The sequence below is a fragment of the Mustela nigripes genome, chromosome 13 (genome assembly GCF_022355385.1).
Source record: "Mustela nigripes isolate SB6536 chromosome 13, MUSNIG.SB6536, whole genome shotgun sequence".
Classification (NCBI taxonomy): Eukaryota; Metazoa; Chordata; class Mammalia; order Carnivora; family Mustelidae; genus Mustela; species Mustela nigripes.
Genome location: NC_081569.1, coordinates 29,051,028 through 29,071,805, shown reverse-complemented (window position 1 = coordinate 29,071,805; position 20,778 = coordinate 29,051,028). Strand labels below are relative to the sequence as shown.

At 43.3% G+C, this 20,778-nt stretch overlaps 1 protein-coding gene across 1 annotated transcript in view; it reads right to left on the bottom strand.

Moving 5' to 3' along the window:
* The window catches only part of SIN3A (SIN3 transcription regulator family member A), a 71,277-nt gene that overhangs the window by 19,115 nt on the left and 31,384 nt on the right, over positions 1–20,778 (bottom strand). Inside the window, exons 4-15 of the mRNA XM_059372065.1 lie at positions 20,442–20,724; positions 19,146–19,397; positions 18,304–18,456; positions 18,000–18,158; positions 15,742–15,831; positions 13,170–13,288; positions 12,386–12,596; positions 11,968–12,084; positions 9,210–9,448; positions 7,208–7,391; positions 5,665–6,238; positions 3,166–3,335 (exon numbers count right to left, since the gene is read on the bottom strand). Coding sequence (XP_059228048.1) covers positions 3,166–3,335; positions 5,665–6,238; positions 7,208–7,391; positions 9,210–9,448; positions 11,968–12,084; positions 12,386–12,596; positions 13,170–13,288; positions 15,742–15,831; positions 18,000–18,158; positions 18,304–18,456; positions 19,146–19,397; positions 20,442–20,724 — 2,551 coding nt within the window. The remainder of the gene's footprint in view (positions 1–3,165; positions 3,336–5,664; positions 6,239–7,207; positions 7,392–9,209; positions 9,449–11,967; positions 12,085–12,385; positions 12,597–13,169; positions 13,289–15,741; positions 15,832–17,999; positions 18,159–18,303; positions 18,457–19,145; positions 19,398–20,441; positions 20,725–20,778) is intronic.

Sequence of the window (20,778 nt, the reverse complement as noted above, 5' to 3'; positions counted from 1 at the left end):
TTTGACAGAGATCACAAGTAGGCAGAGAGAGAGGAAAGGAAGCAGGCTCCCTGCTGAGCAGAGAGCCCAAAGTGGGGCTCGATCCCAGGACCTTGGGATCATGACCTGAGCAGAAGGCAGAGGCTTTAACCCACTGAGCCACCCAGGCGCCGCCCATGACTATATTTCTATTGTGGAATAAAAATTCCCTCAAATGAAACTTCACTCATAAAAAAATGCCAGAGAATGTGAAAAAACACACACAAGAAAAAAGCAAAATGTTAACTGCAATATCAATTTGTCTATTTTACTTTAAAATTCTCAAAAACCACTAAGCCGTTCTATTTTTAGGAAGATACATCCTTTTTGAAGTGCTAGTAGCTATGACAACTACTTATTTTTAACATTTAAAAAAGTCTTAAATGACAAGTATGTGTATTTGTAGATAAATGGACAGAGTACAAGGTCAGAAGGGTGACTGATCTGACAGTGGTAGAAAGGCCACCAACTAGAGATGGTTACATTATAAATGGTCCACACAATGGGCTCTCAGGTGGCCAATAAAATAATGCCTATGATAACCTGATAACATAGGGAGTAGCTTAAGATACACTGTTTGGGGGGTAGGCAGTGTAAAAAAAAGTGCATCTAAAGCATGGTCCATACCACGTAGACACTTCTGGTTAAGACCTTCTTGGCTGAAATAGACCATGTCACTGACTCCCCATCCACACCCTCTTCTTGGCTATCTGGCCCCTCCTAGAATCTTTGAAAAGGGCAGCCCTATAAAATCAGGGACAAATGGAGAGCTCGAGCTCTCAAGCTAGGCTGCTAAGATTCTCCCTCTTGCTAAATTGAAATGACACAGTGAATGTGTTTGGTAGACTTTTTACAGACGAGCATCTAGATGGAAAGGTCAAGCAATGCTGGGGCCAGAGGCACTGCCATGGCAAGCCAAAGCCCCAGGGGGCTGGAGAAGCCTTGAGTACATGGCCAAATATCCATCTGCAGAGAGAAGCATGAGAATGAAGCAGATTTCCAGAAAGAAGGCATGCAGGAGAAGAAAATAAACCAAAAGCAAAAAAAAAAAACCAACCCCCCCCAAAACCCAAAAAACTTCCCAGTATAATCCGTGTATTGGCCATTCCCTGAGTTCTGTACTAAGGAATCTGTGAGACCACCTACCGTGTTAAGACAAATCTCTATTAAACTACAGCTGATCCTTGAATAACATGAGGGGTGGGACACCAACCCTCCACACAACTGAAAATCTGCATATAACTTTTGAACCTGCCTCAAACCTAACTAGTCACAAACTGTGGCTGATAAGCCTCACTGATAGCAAAAGCAGTCAATGAACAAATATTTTTTATGTTGTATGTATCATATACCATATTTTTACAATAAAGCTAGAAAGTATTAGGAAAATCCTAAGAGAAAATGCATTTACAGTGCTACGCTGTACTTATTGAGAAGAATCCAAGTGTTAGTGGACCACGCAGTTCAAAGGCCTGCTGTTCAAGCAGCAGCTGTACTCTGGAAAAGGTAAACATATGGCTTAACCTTGAAATATATGTTCTACCTCCGGTCAGCAATGAACTCTGGGGGAACATCAAACAGGATAAGGAGAATGAGAGGAAATATGCCTCCAACTGAGGAGTAAGGTGAGAAGCATGAACATATGTTTTAATAACACTGGATTTGGGGGCGCCTGGGTGGCTCAGTCAGTTAAGCATTAGACTCTTGATTTTGGTTCAGGTTGTGATCGCACGGTTGTGGGACTGAACCCCACACGTCAGGCTCTGTACTCAGCATGGAGTCTGCTTGAGATTCTCTCCCTCTGCCCCTCCCCACCCCGCCCCGTGCCACATGCACACGCATGCGTGTGTACACGTGCATGCATGCTCTCTCTCTCTCTCTCAAATAAAACCATAAGAAACAACAACACTGTATTTGGGTTTCTGGACAAAAACTATTTCTTAAAAAGATTAGACATTATGCATTACTGACTCAAAATCATAACCAGGTGCTTTTAATAAATGGATAATTATATCTATTGTTTCAGAAACCAATCTCAAGCTTATGAAAGTTAATTCTACTGGATTTTTAAAGTTTCTGTGTTGCCAGTGTGAGAGACTTTACGTCCACACTGGGATGCAGAAGCACACGATAACTGGAGTCTTTATTTTACATACATCCAGATTTTCCATATATTTAGATTTGTTTGTACCCATATAATGATTTCCATCAGGAAGGCCTCTTAACGTCTGCAACTTCCAGGAAAAAAACTGAATACCTGACAACCTTCACGAAGATGCCAAGATTCAGTTATGCCAAGTGTTCTTCCTTGACTATTGAGCAGATCCTGTGAAAGGGCGCAGAGCCATGCGTCCTTCCAAAATCAAGGCAAAAAAAAAAAAGCCTGGGTACTTGTAAAGAATTCCATATTTTACTCCAAGAAAACACTGAGTAACAAGTTTTTACTCCTCATAGTGGCAGTGAGGACTCAAGAACTTTGTCAAGTTTTCACTTTAAAAAAGTGACACACCAACAACACTCTGATCCCTTCGGAAATTCAGAAGTCAAGGCAAAAGTGGAAATCTGACTATGTGCTATAACTGATCACAGCTGTAAACATATTCAAAGCTCCTAGGGTGCCACAGGAACACACCACAAAACCAATCACGAATCTAAGTCAAGTGGAACCTCAGATGGGGATAGTATTACAGAACATGTATGGAACCATTCCCACAGAAGAACTTCAAAAGTTAAGTGAGCAAAGTACACAGAATCACCAACACCTCAGACATGGAAGCGCTCCCCGCTGAGAGCTCCCCACTAGGCGATCAGGTAAGAGCTGGGCCAGGACTAGGGCTCGCTCTACAGGTAGACAGCAGGAGAGGGGCAGCACACCGGGGCAGGGCTAGGCTCTTTCAACTGTGAAGGGCATACGGAGCAGAGCCAAGGACTCCATTAAGCGGCTGAAGCACTGCCACTCTGTTAACGTGAGCGATCCAACATCACGTTAACCTCCCCCTTTCTGCTAGAAAGCCATACGTCCATAAACATTGCTTGAGCAAACTGCCCTTTTTTCTCCAAGAGAAATCTTGCCTTTTCTCTTTGCCTTATCCATCTTTAGGTAAGGACCTCTTCCCTCACCAAACCTAGCCTCCACCGTGCCCTCACCTGTCTGACAATGCTCTGGATTAGTTTGTCCATGGTGAAGGCAATGTAGGCATGAATGGTGAACATCTCTCTCAGCGAATCTTCATATTGCGACGAGTCTATGTTGCCATCGAGCAGGCTCCGCACCATGTCCAGAAAAGCTGGGTAATAATCTTCCACGTCAACATCCACTGTGGGAGAGATGGGAGAGGTAAGGCCTTACCCTGCTATGAAGAGGTCAGGAGAGACGTCAGGGTCAAACCCCAAGCTGGCCTAAGGTGCCTCTGATGGAAGAAGCCTGGGTAGTCAAACATACACACCACATCAGCTGTAGGCAGAAGTGCCATCTGACAGGTGCTACAATGGCCAGTGCTATCAGAGGACAGTGACACTGCAACTTTAACGGGGGCTTTAACACTCTACCCACGCCAGAGAAACACTTCATTATAGTACAGCGGGCTCTGCTGGACAGGAGAGCAGAATGTCCCAGGGAAGAAGTTTCTTCAAAAAGTTGCTGGCTCTCATGCTGAGAGAAGAACCTGCCCTCCCAGCCTGCAAAGCATTCCTCACACGGGTCACTTGCTCATAAAGCTATTTCAATGAAGCATGAAGTGCAGATGAGAAAAGGCAGACAGCACCACACTCGAGCCCTGGGAAACCCCTCAGGAACAGAAAAATAGGAGCGCAAATTAAATCCCCTATGAATAATGAAGTAACCTGCATTTGTCAAAGTCCTTCTGTTTAAAAATGGATTCCCAATTTGTACTTCACAATTTACATTAAATGATCTGTGCTCACTGCGCATGAATCACTTCAACCAGCAGCTAGAATCTTATCAGTTGTTACAGAGACATTCACGTGGCAACTTGCAGAGTGCAAAAAGAAGCATAAAAGAACTGTGCCTTTAACTTATACAAGACTGATTTACTGATCTCTGGAGCTGGCAATCAAGATGGTGGCACGAGGGGGTCACTGGGGTGTTGATTATACTGGTTCTTGATCCAGAGGCTGATTACACAGGTGTGTTCACTTTGTAAAAATTCACTGAGGTACACAATTTGAATTTGTATCTTTTTCTATATGTATGTTGCACTTTAATAAAAAGTTCACTAAACTGAAAAAAAAAAAAAAATCACAAGAACTCTTTTGTCCCTGACATCTGGTTACCCATTTTTAAAGTCTATACAGAGAAAACAGGTGGGGAGCTAAAGCTAAGTCTGTCTCCATTTATCTGAAGTGTGATGGGCTCATCAAAGACATGCAAAACAGAGCATACGGTTTAAAAGCAACTGGCTTAACTTTGACCAAGGAACTTCACCTTGTTCAGACCCAAAGCACAGGCACGGGCTGGCTACCGAGAGGCAGATGCTTTCACGCCAGAATAATGCTGGGAGCACAAGCCAGACTTGTGCCCACGAGCTATGAACGGTGCAAGGCTTGCTGTTACCGCTCAACACTCAACAACATAAGCCTCAAACCAGGTTAAGTCAGTGATTGAGACAGGATTAGACTATTTGCTCCCTGATTTCTACCCAAGCAGATGGTATCACCACTCTTGAGATCCAAAAGTTGTCTCTCTCAAGCTAGGACTGCCGAGAGAAAGGGTTTTAACATTAATATCCAGGGTCGTTAGCTCTTCAACAGATAGAAAATTAGGGCCACATGTGGGCTTCTTACAGCAACAGTTTAGAAATTTTTTAAAAAGATAATTCACTCCACAGATTGGCTATTTCTTCAAGAGTACAGAAGAAAGGCTCCACGGAAAAAGTTTTTGGCTCACAGCTCAAAAACCTCATTTATGAAAGGAATAGTTCTCTAGAAGCCAGCAACAGAGAATCACGTAAAGCACATGACAGCTTCCTCGGCCCGCATTTACTTTTCCTTCTCCTGTGTTCTCTATCTTCATTATTGTTCTGTCTGGTCCACTGTCTCACACCGTCTCTTGACTTCCAATCTCCTTTCCATAAACTATTTCTATTTATTAAAGAATGAGCCATGAACCTCACTGGCCAAGAAGCTTGGCCACACATACCTGAGAAAATTCGCATCTGCCTGAGGCATGAATAACTCAGAATTTGTATTCCGTCATGGAGCAGAATGGACTGTGACATTCTAGCCCCACCCTGTCCTTTAACACACTCTGCAATACCCCAGGGATCTGCCATTGGGGAAACTGATGGTGAGTGACACTCGCTCCCCAGGTGACCACAGCAGCAGCTACTGAATGGCCACAATCCTAGCACCACACAGGGAGCTCCCCTACTCAGCTCAAGCCTCCCAACAATTCTACAAGGTATTAAGAAGCACCTCCATTTCGCAGGTACACAGGTTTGGGGAGCTGAAGGAAGGTCACACAACCAGTCAACTGCAGAGCTAGGATCCAAACCCCAGTCAGATTCCCCGCTCTAAGGCCTGCCTGCCTGTGCTTGATGTGTGAAAGGTGGCAGTCTTGCGTCTAATTCAGCTCTGAGGTCCCCCAACCCCTCACATCGTCCAGAAACCAACAGTCTAAGCACTCACTGGGTTCTTTGAGACGTAGCTGGATGGCAGGGCTGTCGCTCTTGTCTCGTTTTATGCCCAGCACTTCCCGTTCCCACTCTCTCTCTCGGTTTTCTTCTTCAATCTGCCGTTCGGCCTGGGAGCAAATCCGCAGCAGGCGCGAGCAGAGGATCTGGTGTAGCCGCATGAAGATATACCAGTTGTTATTTACATAGAAGAGGTTGTACACTTCATCCATCCCCCTTAGCTTCTGAGCTGCTGTGTTACTAAACAGTAGCTTGGACTTAGGGGGACTGCCCCCGACACCATTGTGCTTCTTAGCTGCCCCTGTGGCTTCATCTACATCCATCTCTTCTTCTTCCTCTTCCTCCACATCCGAAAGATCACCTCTCTGAGCGAAGAGCAGATCTGGAATGAAATGATGCATGATTTGCTTGATTTTGTACTTGTCCTCCTTCTGAATGCCTGTCTGCCTCTTCACGTGGTGGATAATCAAAGCAGCAGCATCTTCCAGGATCTGTTTGTCTTCGTAGGCAAGGGAGAGGTGTGGGCCAACGGGTATACCGGCATTGTCTTCTGTAGCTTGCTCTTGCCTCTAACAGGAGAGAGACGCAAAGTATTATGTGACATGTGTCCAGCAACAACAAACAGACCTATGAGACCATGCCAGCAGTCCAGGCCACTACTAACCACAGTGGCAACCGTCTTCCAACCCGCAACTTGCAGAAACAGATACAGATAATGCGGGAGGTGGTCTGACACCAAGATACTGCTATTTTCTAGACTGTGAAGACTTACTGGGGACAATGGGACAAAACTGGGACCGGGACCATCTTTGAAAATTCTATGTTAGTGTTTATGGAGAGTACCACAGGAGGTCCAGGATCTGAGGTTTCCAATCTGGGGTAGGGGTGCGGAAGGTGACAACTCTAACAAAACTGGCAGAACAGGGATGCTTACTGAAGGTTACTTAAGAGCTCATTCTACCACTCTCTTCCCCCCTTCCATCTATGTTTGACATTATCATGATACAACACTTTTTAAAAATTCAAGATCATGTAACTTTTAGGAATTCTCAATCATACTGTATTTATAACTCTATCCATACCCCACAACTGTGAGCCCAAGAGAGCAGGATTAATTTCTTAATCATCACTAGATCCTGCCTCCCAGTACTATATACACTCCTGGTACGTATGCCAAATAAAGATTAGAAAGTATCTGGGGATTAATGATGAGTGTTTCAGTTGTGGGAAGCTGACAGGGCTACATTCAGTAGTGTGAATGAAGACAAGGTATGGTTTTGAGGGAAACAGACAGGACAGTGGTAGAGGGAGACAGACAAAGCCAGGATGGTAAACCAGGAAACCAGTATAGCAGCTCGGGAGTAAAGGTGAGGTTTACAGTGACAGAATCAGGAAGAGAAGTCTGGGACAAGTCTGAAGCAAGAATCAACATGTCTCAGAGGGTCTTGCTTTCATACGCCAAAGGTAATTTCCAGGAGTCCAAGTCACACTGAGCATAAAGACTGGGTCCTCTCACGGATATAAAACATCCAGCTCACCTCATCATAGATGCTCTCAATCTCGTTAAGCAAGCTCTTGGACCTCAGGACCTTGGTGTCATTCTGTTTAAAGTTGATGCCCTGGTGGTCCAGTGACTTCAGGTAGTATTTCTCATTTTGCTCTCTCCAGACCTTGTTAAAGCCTCTCTGGGCTTCTCGCCATTCTTCCTCTTTCATCTTCAACCTGGGCGGGGTTGGGGGGGGGGGGGTAGAAACAAGACATGGGAATCCAGATGTGGGAATTTTAAGGGAGAGAGTTAAAGTCCTTGGATTTGAATCCTCCCTCTGCCACACTAGACTGTTTCCTTATCGAGGAAATAGGGATAACAATCCCTACTCTCTAAGGGTTTGTTTTTTATTTTATTTTTTTAAAAGACTTTCTTTACTTATTTGAGAGAGATGGAGAGTGAGTAGAGACAAAGCACCAGCAGGGAGACAGGGAGAGGCAGAAGTAGACTCCCAGCTGAGCAGAAAGCCCAAGGAGGGCTCAAACCCAGAGCCCCAGGATCTTGACCTGATCTGAAGGTGCATGCTTAACCAACTAAGCCACCCAGGTGCCTGTCTTAAGGGTTCAGAAGTGAGAAATGTGTCAGACTTACTTTATTTCAAAAGTCAAAAGACACAATAGGTCAAAACTGTTGGCAACTTGGGATACTGTTATTCAAATTGTTATTCAACCCAGGCTTGAACTCTGTTACCTGAGGAACTGACTTATCCAGGACTTATTTTGGGGAGGTAATTTGTCCCAAAGTCAGAAATTTTACCTAGAATAGTTATTTCTCAACAGCATTCCACAGAATACACTTGAAAAGGGGGTTGACTTCCTTGGCCAGCTGAAACAAGCACATCTCTTTGCAGCACGACTTCTAAGAACATTCACTATGCTAATGTAAATGCAAAAGTCCAAGAGCAGAGAACTTGCACAGTAATGCTCCTTTGCACACAGTTTGGGAATTTCTGATGGCAACAACTGATCTTAACACTCCAAAAGCGAGGAGAGTAAAATCAAAACCAGCACTGGAACTGCAGAGTGTCCTACATCTCAAAGCCAAAAGTTAAATGCTGCTGGCACGGCAGGAAGAGGAATAGCCTGTGCCCCCTCTTGAGCGGAAGACTAGGGAGGGACAATAAAAGTCAGGCAGCTATGAGCCACATAGTACACAAGAATCCCGTCATCACCGTTGCAGGTGATACTGAGAGATGGTCCAGCTGGCATTCACAGATGTTGGCTGGCATTCACAGTGTGGTTTGAAGTGCCACGGCCTTGAAGGAGCCTGTGGCTCACTGGCTCTAGCTCTAGCCTCCTTGATGCCTGGTCTTAGGTGGGTACAAGAGCCCCTCTACACTTCAGGCTGAAGCCTTGAGAAGAGGAAAAAGGAAGACGTTCTTGGTACAAATGGCAAGCTAGACTTTTTAAATAAAACATCTATTTTACAAAGACAAAAGGGTGATTTTCCTTATTAAAAAACAAAGATGTTAACAAAGGTTAGTACTGAGTGGCAGGAATGTAGGAGGTTGTATTCTACTTTTTTCTTTTCTGTATTTTAAAGTATACCCTTAAACACACAGCTTTCCTCTATGGACTTTCAAGGTATGTTCTCTACTGCTGGTTACACAGAACCCTATGAAGAAGCTCCATTATCCCATGGTCCACCTAATTTCCAACAACCAGTGCTGGGGCAAGATGGATGTCTCATGGGATAGCAATCAGGTTGAAAATGAGGGCCTTGGGGCGTCTGGGTGTCTGCCTTCGGCTCTGGTCATGATCCCAGGGTCCTGGATGGAGCCCTGCATTAGGCTCCCTGCTCAGCAGGAAGCCTGCTTCTCCCTCTCCCACTCCTCCTGCTTGTGTTCCCTCTCTTGCTGGGTCTCCTTCTGTCAAATAAATAAATAAAATCTTAAAAAAAAAAAAAAAAAGAAAGAAAATGGAGGCCTTATCTATTGGGACACTGAATCGATCATGAAGCACACTAAAGCACAAAAGGCACATTCAGTCAGTTACCTTTTAAGGACAATTGGGACAGCAATGGAAGGGTTCTTCCTCAGACCATCAATGATGTCAGCTGCTTTATCAGCATATATCCTCTGGAGTGCTTTTCGATGAATAACTTCCGATGTGCCCCCGAGGGTGTTGTCCAAGCGAAATTTGGCTTGTTCCTCAGCAGACAAGCGAGAAAGCTTCTTCTGTATTGCTTCCAGAACCCGGATTGTTGCCAGATTGGTCTCTAAAACTACATCAAGCTAAAGCAAAAGACAAAGTGTGCTCAGGACCCAAACCAGAATGGAACAGCAATCAAAAGTATGAAGTAGGGAGCCAAAATCCTTGGATTTGAATCCCACCTCTGCCATAGTAGCCACACATGATTCTATTTCCTTATCAATAGAATAGGGATAACCTCACATACTCTCAAAGGCTGTTTTCTAGATCAGATGATATAATCCTAATAAAGGGTTTAGTGCAAGGCCTGGCACAAAACATCCAATAAATGATAGATAAGTGGTAGTTGTTACTTCCAACACCACCAGTGTGCTTTGCTTAGTACTACTGACCCCAGACCACAGGGACCTCATGTAAGGCAACCTTACTGACACTTTCCCCTGAACTTTCCTGGATTGCTGAAATCTGTCAGGAATGATAAAATGAACAAAACAAACACACAACAATCAGAAGATCGTTCAAAGATGATAAATCAGTCTTATATGTGAGGTTTTTCAGTTTAACCTGAAATATTTAAATATTTAAAAGCATTGTTCTACATCCAGTAATAATAAGAGCAGTGACTACCATTCCTTGAGGACTTCAATGTCGTATCTGTAGGTAAGCATTTAAATTCTAATAGAACTCCTGCCGCTTACTTTCTGGCAAGGGCCTACCCAGACCTGGTGAAGGGAAGGACTGGCAACCTTTGAGTAACTCTTTTGCTAGGCTCCATACAACATTCTCTATATGAGAAACAGAAAACGAAGTAAACGAGAAGTCTCAGGGTCCTGTGACCAAATGTCTGTGGAGGAGTTCCCAGGGTGGCACCATGGGTTGAGCGTCCGACTCTTGGTTTCAGCTCAGGTCAGGATCTCAGGGTTCTGAGATGGAGCCCCCGGGGGGCTCAGTGCAGAGTCCACTTGATATTTCTCTCTCTCTCTCCCCCCGCCCCTCCCCTGCTCAGGCACACGTGCATGCACATGTACTCTTTCAAGCAAATAAATTAAAAAAAAAAGGAAGTGTCCCAAAGTAATTTTGATGAGCAGGATCCCCTGCTAACCATCAATGCACAGGTAGTGTGATCAAGAAATAAATGTTTTTATTCAAGCCACTGAAATCTGGGGGTTGTCTGCACTGCAGGATCACTAACCTATCCTGATGTATAAAGGAATGCTCCTTCAAACTAGCCCATCCCACCCAATCCTAAGCACATGCACACACAACTTCATCATCACGCCTATAATCGCAGATGGGAAATGCGGATGCTGCCTTTTATAGGCACACCAGTTGAGAATAGGAACATCCGGTCAGAAAAAGATGCCAATCTCTGCTTTCTAACTCCTCATCTAACCTTACTAAACGTAGGTAACAAGGAAATACTTTCTTCACCCTGATACAACTTTCCATGGAAGTTAGCACCTATCATGATCTTGTTTTGTGCAAATGGTGGAAACTCCTCATGAACACTGCGGCCAGTCACATGCAAGCGGCCAAGAAACATGCGGCCCTTCATTCAAGACATGTCAGAAACAGCCGAATCACGTGGGAAAGGGGAATGGCTGGCAGAGCCTAATCAGCATGGGTTTAAAAAAAGAGCAAGCCGGGGCGCCTGGGTGGCACAGTGGTTTGGGCTGCTGCCTTCGGCTCGGGTCATGATCTCACGGTCCTGGGATCGAGCCCCGCGTCGGGCTCTCTGCTCCGCGGGAAGCCTGCTTCCCTCTCTCTCTCTCTCTCTGCCTGCCTCTCTGCCTACTTGTGATCTCTGTCTGTCAATTAAATAAATAAAATCTTTAAAAAAAAAAAAAAAAAAAAAAAGAGCAAGCCCTCGCGCATCTATATGAATAAGCAGGGCCAGTCACTTTCATATAATAAATACCTTATATAGGATGCAAATCATTTTACCTCTTCCAACACACTGAACATTCCCTTTTTGTTGATGAGATCCATGAGCTAGACATTTTAACACACCGGGGATTCTGAGCCCACTCACCGTACTCCTACTCCTGGTACGGGGGCTCTACCAGCTCACTTATTTACTCCAGCTCTTCCTTTCCCAACTGCTTCAAAATAAAACCCTAATTTCACTTTCTTTCACAGGGAGCCAAGTAACAGATTTGGAGAGAAAAATTCCAGTTCTCACAGGAGAGCTGGTTTGCTAACCATGTCAAGATACCTGCTAAGAGTAACAATACACACTTTAAATAATTAAACCTCTTTAAGAAAGCCCAGTCAGTCTTGAGATACTCTTTTGTATACCCTGTAAAACACAATAACCTTTAAAATGCTGTTAAAAATTCAAGGAATTATTATTCAGCCATCAATGGATAACTTCAAAAGGGTTCAAGTGGCCTAGATAGGACACACTTGCCCTAAAATATTATTAGTGTATTTGACGAACTCAAAAACATTCTAAGTAGGACAATAAGCATTTACCAGTGAAGAACATGAGACTTTGGCTCTCCAGTCTCAAAAAGCCAAGCCTCACAGACAGATATTTAAAATATCTTAGCATTTAGTGCCTCCCATTTCCACAACCTCCAAATGATAAAGGAGCTTGTACCTCAAAGCGTTCATCTTCACAACGATAGATGTGTTCTTCATACTGGGTTTTCTTGGAACTAACGAAGGTGGAGTCCTCAGACCAGGAAGGGAAGGAAACCCAAGTATCATTTAGAACCTTTGGGTAAAAGAAGATAAACTGAAGCTAAAGTGTAACAAAGCTTTCTGGTAATCAATCATTTTTAGTAAAAAGACAGACACAACTCTAGGGGATGAGAGAAAGCACCAACACTACAGCTTTCACCTTTAACAAGTTTGCAGATTGGAAAGGTTCTGGACAGAAGTATAAAACATTTTCTTCTGAGAAAAGACAGAGAAGGGTATTGATTCCTTATTCACATAGATTCTCAATCCCTGGTGTTACTCCCTTCTGGAGGAAGGAAAGACTCAGAGCTGACCCTTTCTAGGGAAGGCCTTACCTCTTTACAGAGAGGGGTCCGTCCTGTACACTTGGGCTGCTGGTAACTCTTCGGTAGGGCTCGGTAGCTGGAGCCCAACCGTTTACAAGAGGCATAATCTATCTCCATGGCAATGCCCTCTGTGGCTCGTTCCTTTGGAAAGGTTTCCAGATGTACAGACTCCTTATAGCCCAGAAAGTTTTTAAACCAATTAAACAATTCAGGGAATTTCCTGAAGAATCAAACCAAAAACTGGTGAGCAATCAGAAGCATGATGCAGTTATCCTGAGGTATAGCTACTACTATTTGGTGTTGGGTCAGAACTTAACTACCAGGGACAAATTCCAATGACAATTATTATTTCCTGCCTAAGAAGTTCTGCTTCTGAGAATCTGGCTTCCCCTTTTCTTGTAGAGCGCTCCAAGACTGGTTAGGGTACTGCTGGAAGAGTTACACTGAAACTAAGCAATAACCAGCTGTTCTTCTAGTCAAGAAGACCACGTGAATGCTCAGATCATTCTTAGGTTGTCAAATACAGTCAAGATTCTAGAACCCCAATGGAGACTGGTCTCTATAAACACCCAACACTGGTCAGCACACTGTGTCAGCAGACATTAGTCTTGGCCAATGCCCTCTCTGCCTACTTTTTCATCTGTAGTTAAACAAGAAGAATTCCCAGAGGACTCCTATGACACTGACATTTTATGAGTCAACCAACTGACATACCATGATCAAATTATGGTTGCCCATCACATACCCGCACCTCCACAGCACCCATCAGCGCTGAGTCCCTCACTCCACTTACCCCAGGAAAGGAGAGACCAGCTGCACAAGTTCAGCCCGAGAGATCACCTCCTGGTTAAAGATAACAAGACAGCGCAGGAAATTCTCATAGGCCTCTGCACTCCGCAGAGCCTTTCGGACCTTATGGAGACAACCAGAAGAGAAATAGATGGGAAATCAAGAGATCCTGGATTGCTTTTAAAAGACTGGGGAAATTTAAACAGTTATTTGATGATACTAAAGGAGCTGATGTTAGTTTTTTTAGATGTGATAATGACTATGTTTGAGAAAAGTGTTACTTTAAAAGGACACTTAGTACTTATGGATGAAATAATAAAATATCTGGAATTGGTCTCCAAATAAGCCAGGGTGGGTAAGAGTACATATGAAACAAGAACACTGGCTAGTAGGAGGGAACCTCCAGCAGAGGCTAGAGGATGGGTACATAGGAGTCATTCCACTCGGCTTGTCATTTCACATGTTTAAAATGTTTCACAATAAAAAAAATTTAAATGAGATCCTAGAGTAAATATTACATTTACCTTCTTATATACTTGATTTTCCAACCATATCAGAGTTCCCCTAGTTTTTGTTGCTTCTGACAGATGTTTACAGCAAGAATCCTTTGTCAACACTGTTTTTAAACTCTGGTAATCCTGAATAATTTTTAAGTAAGACACTTCCGTCCTCTGAACTGATCCTTTTCCTTCCTCCACTTATAATACTGAACACTTCTAACATCCAAAACCCTAAAAATGTTCAATGGCATAAGCCAGGTAAAACTAACCTGGCTAGATGAGCAATCTGGAATTTTAATTTTAAAAGTAAATTTTTAGGAGTGCCTGGGTGGCTCAGTCATTAAGCATCTGCCTTCGGCTCAGGCCATGATCCCGTGGTCCTGGGTGAGTCCCGGGGATGAGTCCCTGCTGAGCAGGGAGCCTGCTTCTCCCTCTGCCTGCTGCTCCCCCTACTTGTGCTCTCTCTCTCTCTGACCAATAAGTAAATAAAATTTTTAAAAAGTAAATATTTAGCATTATGGTTCTTTAGTGAAGACTATAGACAGATCCTCACCAAACCAAGCAGTTAAGACAACCCCTTCTCCAGGCTCCTGTATACTTTTATAACTATTAGTCGGTAGATATTACATGGACTATGTATTTTCAAAGCCAAAGATGAAAGAGAACTGTACTTTTTGTACTATACATAGTATCGACGGACTTTTAATTTTTTATTAGCCTTTAAACATGCACAAAAGTAGACCGAATAGTCTAATGAACCCCATGTACTTCCCCAGCCTCAATGATCAATATACAGTAAATTCTATTTCATCTACAACCATGTCCTCCACCACTGAATTTTTAAAGCAAATTTCAGGCATTTCAGCTATACAGCTGACCTTTGAACAACATGGGTTTGAACTGTGTCCACTTACACGTAGATTTTGATACATAGAGCACTATAAATATATGTTCTCTTCCTTATGATTTTAATAACATTTTCTTTTTTCTAGCTTATTTATTATACAGTATACCATACACATAACATACAAAATATGTGTTACTCAACTATTAAATATTATTGGTAAAGCTTCTGGTCAACAGTAAGTTTTGGGGAGTCCCAATTCTACTCAGATTTTCAACCCCCATTGTTCAAGGGTCAACTATGTACCAGTATGTGTCTCTAAGAAATAAGTACTCCAAAAACAAACAAAAAAATACCATCACTCCTACAAAATTAACTTATTCACACCCCACCCCTCCACTCTCTCATTGTCATTTGTTGGTTGTGAGCATTTCCACATTTCCCTTAAAGGCACCAAATGCCGAGGCAGCCCTCACAAGTGGTTCAAGCCAGAGGGAGACAACCATTCAGCAGGACAGTGCACACAGGCAGGGCAGGCTAGAGAGAGATCAGGAGGCACCAATCACATGAATGCTAAAACACCTGCCCTTTTGCAAAAACCCAAAGGTGCAAGACAGGGTAAATCTGCACCAGATCATCCCAGGCTGGTTCCTGCAGGTGAGAAGTCTGACAGTTACCAATTACCCTGATGAAAGCAGCCTGCTAATCATCAAGTCTACTCCAAGGAGGAAGTCAGACGTTGGAGGAGAGGTAAACCAATATACCACACAACCCTGTTTACACCAGTAATCGCAACGCTGGCTACATATCAGGTTCACCCAGGGAACTTTGAAAACATACAGTTAAATGTGAACTGCCACAAACCCTACATGCGACACATTTAAGTACTATGAGCAATCAAGATTACAAGCCATCTCAAGTCCTCAACAACTGGTGCACACCTGGATATCTACAATGAGGAGCTCCAAATATCTCTCAAGAGTAACATCACGCATTTTTTTAAAAGCAGTCTTCCGTCATGGGAAATGCTCTAAACTACTTCCAAAACCAAAACAGACAATGCTACTGCTTCCCTAGCTGTGCTAATGGTTTTGGTAGCCTGAAAGGACCAACAACTTAGAAACCATGTCAAGAGGCAGAAAGTCCTAATCAACTAAAACAAGCTCCTCTTGGGGATAGGGAGATTTTTTTCTTTTGGCATTAATAATAAATCTAATTCAATCACTACTCACCTTATCAAAAAATAATGATTCAGTTCCTACACCATGCTTGCTGGCATCTGCCATGGAAGAATCCTTTAGGCTAAGCAGTTTAGGTTTCTTCTGCAAAAGAAGGAAAAACACAAACACATAAGATCCAAAGAGGAGAGTTCTTGGGAGTTTTATTTTCATCTGTGTTCGATGGGTCTGTCACTGACCACTGCTGTCAATAATCTGCAATGAATGAGAGAATTCTCATTTACGTTAACTCATTAACTTTTACACCCTGAAAGATTTCCAACCATCTTCTCCATCTCAGTTTGCCTCCACCCTGAGGTTCACAGATCATTCTACTTACCGAATATTTTCTCACTTCATTACTGTGGTAACAGAATATCCTCACTTTTTCCATTAGCCAAAAGTAACTTAACTTGGAACCTAGTGCCATCACCTCATCTTCTTAGAGATGGAGGTAAAGAGTTGTAGCACACTACCAGGAGAGGGTAGAAATCAACCTTCAACCTTTTAGTTATAATTCAATTTAAAAATTCATGAGAAGGGACGCCTGGGTGGCTCAGTTGGTTAAGCAGCTGCCTTTGGCTCAGGTCATGATCCCAGCGTCCTGGGATTGAGTCCCACATTGGGCTCCTTGCTCCACAGGGAGCCTGCTTCTCCCTCTGACTCTGCCTTCCACTCTGTCTGCCTGCGCTCGCTCTCTGACAAATAAATAAATAAAATCTTTAAAAAAAAAAAAATTCATGAAAAGAGGCGCCTGGGTGGCTCAGTTGTTTAGGCGACTGCCTTTGGCTCAAGTCATGATCCTGGGGTCCGAGGATCAAGTCCCTCATCAGTCTCTCTGCTCGGCAGGGAGTCTGCTTTTCCCACTGACCTCTCTCTTCTCATGCTCTCTCTCACATAAATAAAATCTTTAAAAAAATATAAAAATAAAAATAAATTCATGAAAAAAAGCAGTTTATTTTCCTAATAGAAGGAATGACTCTTGTCAGCAATATCTACTTGGATCAATTTAAGATTACGTTTTCAAAGGGAATGAATACGCCACGACATAACTGTCAGGCAAGAATTCCCTTTTATAAAGTCATCTCCCAACCACCTGTGAAGAAATGCACAAACTCCGAGGGAAGCAGCACATTTACCTTCACCGCCTCAGAGTGCCCTCTCAAGAGCCAAAGCCTCTGCTGCGTAGGCTGCCTGAGGAGGAAAGGAGATGGGGACTCTAATCCCCCTTTCTAGTGTTTCCACCTGAGGGTAATCAAGTGTGGGAGGGGACCGAAGCAAGAGCAGAGCTGAACTGCCAAGCTGATTCTTGCTACCCATAGAACTCCTTACTGAAGTGAAGAAACAGAAAGTATTTCTACGTTCAGTTTGCTTTCAAAAGGAAAAGCCAGGAGACACTAAAAAAGTCTTTCAAGTGTGAGCAACACCTAACGTGTCAGCAGTCATCTGCTTGTTCACCAGTCACTGCCTACTTTCAGAAATTCCACTGTTAGAATAGTGAAAAAATAACATGATTAATTAGATTCTGCAGACATGTCCCATCTTTTCCATATTAAATACTGCTCTAGAATTCACTGAAGCAACATTCAGTACATACACCTAGCTCTCTCCCCGGCACAGCTGCACGACAGGCTTGGCCTTCTGCAGGCAGACCATCACGTGTTTACTCTAATGAGAAGCATCATGTGATAGGTCACTAACAAACTGAAGATCCCCCTCTGCTATAGCCCAACGGTCTGGCCTTGGAGACAACAATGATACAAACAAGACCTGGCAGCTGAACAAAGAAACCTGGGCAGGATAGGCCTCTAGACCAAAGAGATCTCACAAAGTATAGATACTTTACACACAGGAGGACCTTAGAGGCCACTGACTTATTTCTGAAACAATTAACTCAAAAATCTTCTTTCTTCTTATCACAAGGCAGGTTGAAGGCATCAAGTAAGTAAGAGGAAGGGAAAAATTAGTTAAGTCTCAGAAACCTTTGGCACCAAACAAAAAAAGACATGATGGCTAAAAGCAAAGAAGAGAGAAAGTATAGAGAAAACAATACAAACTCCAAAAGTACAGTAATTTGTGTAATCAGTGATAGTCTAACATTCTTTTGCAAGCCAGATGATAAGCTTTGCATTGAGTTTCTGTGACATACACCAACTCACTCTGAGTATCCAACTTTCAACACTCTTGGATAAGAACACGTGAACAACCCTGGAGTACTTGTCCGTGAGGACTGCTCCCGAAAGTCAAACTGCGCAGGTGCCGGCCATCCTCACCTTTACCGGAGGGGTAGTTCCCGTTCCTGAGTGCCTACGGATCTGGCAGCCGTTCTGATTGGGCCTCTGTGGCTTGTTGTTCAGCTGGGGCTTCTTCACAGTGCCTCCATGGTCATTTCTCACGGAATCAACCTTCTCAGCCGTTGTTTTGCTTAAAAGCTAAGTAAGACAAGGGTAGAGATTAATTCTCTTACCAAGTAGGCATATCATTCATATCAACAGAAAAGATTCTGTTTCCAGCTTCCTAACTTAAATTTTAAGATAATAATTCTAAATAGTATAGCTCTTTCTAAATAAAACTTACCACAGAGCTGTTGGCATCTGGTAGGAACTGTCCAAACTCTGACAACAGATCTTCCTGATTTTTAAAAAGACGAGCCACCTGGGCATATACTTCCTGCTCAGTCAATGCTGGAGTGTAGTTTCCTCCAGCTTCCTTGGCATTTCGTTGCTCTTTCTGACAGGAAATTTCAAATGGGAAGGTATCATATAAGAGGGCCACTGCTTTGAACGACTGACTCCCTTTTGCATACTTTCTGGGATGTTACCTACTTGGGCTGTACCTAAGAAGAAAAGTCTATGTTCTTAGCACTTCTTTTAACTGCACGGTTTTAAGGTGAGAAATGAGTGGAAGATGGTGGCTGACAATTTTTTTAAAACTAGGACGGGGCGCCTGGCTGACTAGGTTGGAAGAGTGTGTAACTCTTGATTTTGGGGTCATAAGTTCAAGCCCCATGCTGGGAACAGGTCAAATAAATAAATAAAATAACCTTTAAAAAATAAAATAATAAATAAAAGAGAGTATATGTGAATGCTCAGGGGACCACTACCAACCAATAAAACACAAGATAATAGAGAAATATGTCCTCCTTCTACTGTAGATGAACTACACTACACAAATCATCCTCTAAACCCCCCAGATAATAAGAATCTGCTTCACAAGGCAGTAACTTCAAAGTCCTATTGTTATAAGGCAATTAAAGTCAGGCAAATCAAACTAGCTTTATAAACACACATCCCAGTTTCTAACCTGTTGACTTCCAGTAACAATTAGAGACCACAGTAACGGTTATTCAAATCCTTCTCTGGTCAGATGCCCTCAGCGTGTGACCTGGCTAAGGCGGGCTAAAAGAGCGGATCTCTTACCTGGTATGTGTGCAAAATCTCCAGGAACGCTTTGTAGATGTCTGGTTGGCCCTGGAACCTGTTCTTGATTTTATTAACATAGTTGATGGCATGATTAAACTCCACAGGCTGATTGTTCTGCAAGGATGGGGCCGTTCCCAACGAGATTGTCACTGGTGTATGAGGCTGGACAGGTGGAGAGCGCGGGGACGCATATGGTGGGAGAGGGGGAGTCTGCTGACTGGCTGGAGTATGTGCTTGTAGTTGGGAAGGCTAAAAAGAAAAAAGTCATAGCCTCCTCAGGAACACAGATGGTCTGACATAGGAAAAAAAGGTCAAACTAAAGAGAAACAAGATGTCTGATCAACAAACGTCCTTAATTCACTCTGGCCAGGCCATTTTAGGCCAACTCAAATCATACTGGGCAGGGGTGAGGAGTGCAAAGGGCTCACACATTCTAATACAGATTAATTTTAGTCTCAAATTTTCTAAATACAACCTGAAAAGTGGCTACATCTCTAATTACAGGGCAGAATTTTTCTAATGCAATTTTTAAGCTCACTCAACAGGTGCAAACAGAAGAGGGAGAAAAAAAAACCACAACCCTCACTCTCTATAGATCTTTAATGTCAGAAGACACTTGTTGCAGAAATCCACATAAAAATCTTCTAAACTACCTCTGTCCAATAGAACTGAGGTGACAGCAATGTTCTTTCACACTGCACTGTCCTACAGAATACAGCCACTAACCCACCCGGGGTTACTGAGCACTTGAAACATAGCCATTAAAACTGAGAAACTGAATTTAATTAGTTTAAATTTAAACTCAGCCATATGTGGCTAGTGGCTACAGTATCAGACAGTGCAGTTCTAGAACAAGAACATTCCACCACCATCATTACCACCATCAGTAGGGTCTTCTGCTCGGCTTGATATGACCTAATCTGGTAAACAGAGTGGCTTTTGTAAGATGACCCCATGGGCAACAGCATAATCTGATCATGAGATGACCGTTTCTGCCATACTGTCAAAGTACTACTTCAAGTCAAGTGGCCATCTGTTGGGATGTTCATGGTTCACTAGGGCAGGAGGTGGGGACAAAAACAAGTCCTCATAGGTTACTGATATGTTGATTTAAACAGACATCTAAATATGTAGAAGGTAAATGTAAACCATCTTACAGGGAAGTGACTATGGATCTACTCTGATGAAATCACTACAACTGATGTCTCTAAGTCTTACATAAAGGGGACTTGTCAAAGGAGGGTGCTCTCTAGGGATGCATTTCACATGATGCAAAGTATTCCAAGTGCTCACCTTGCTGACTTTGGCAGGTGGGGGCTGAGGAGCTGGCTGGGCAGGAGCTGGGGCTGACTGGGCTGAAGGCTGGGAAGGATGTTGGGGTGGTGGCTGAGGCTGGGGCTGGATGCCATGGGTGGGGATCTGATGAACCTGGCCAGGAGTTGTCACGTTCACCATGTCATTGGTTTGCACCTCAATCTTGTAGCCAGGGGGCAAGAAGGTATTGAAGCCCATAATCAGGTCGGGGTGGCCTTTGAACAGCTGGGACACACGACTAATCACTCCTGGGGTGTCAATGCTGATTAAAACAAAAAACAAAACACACACACACACACACACACACACACACACA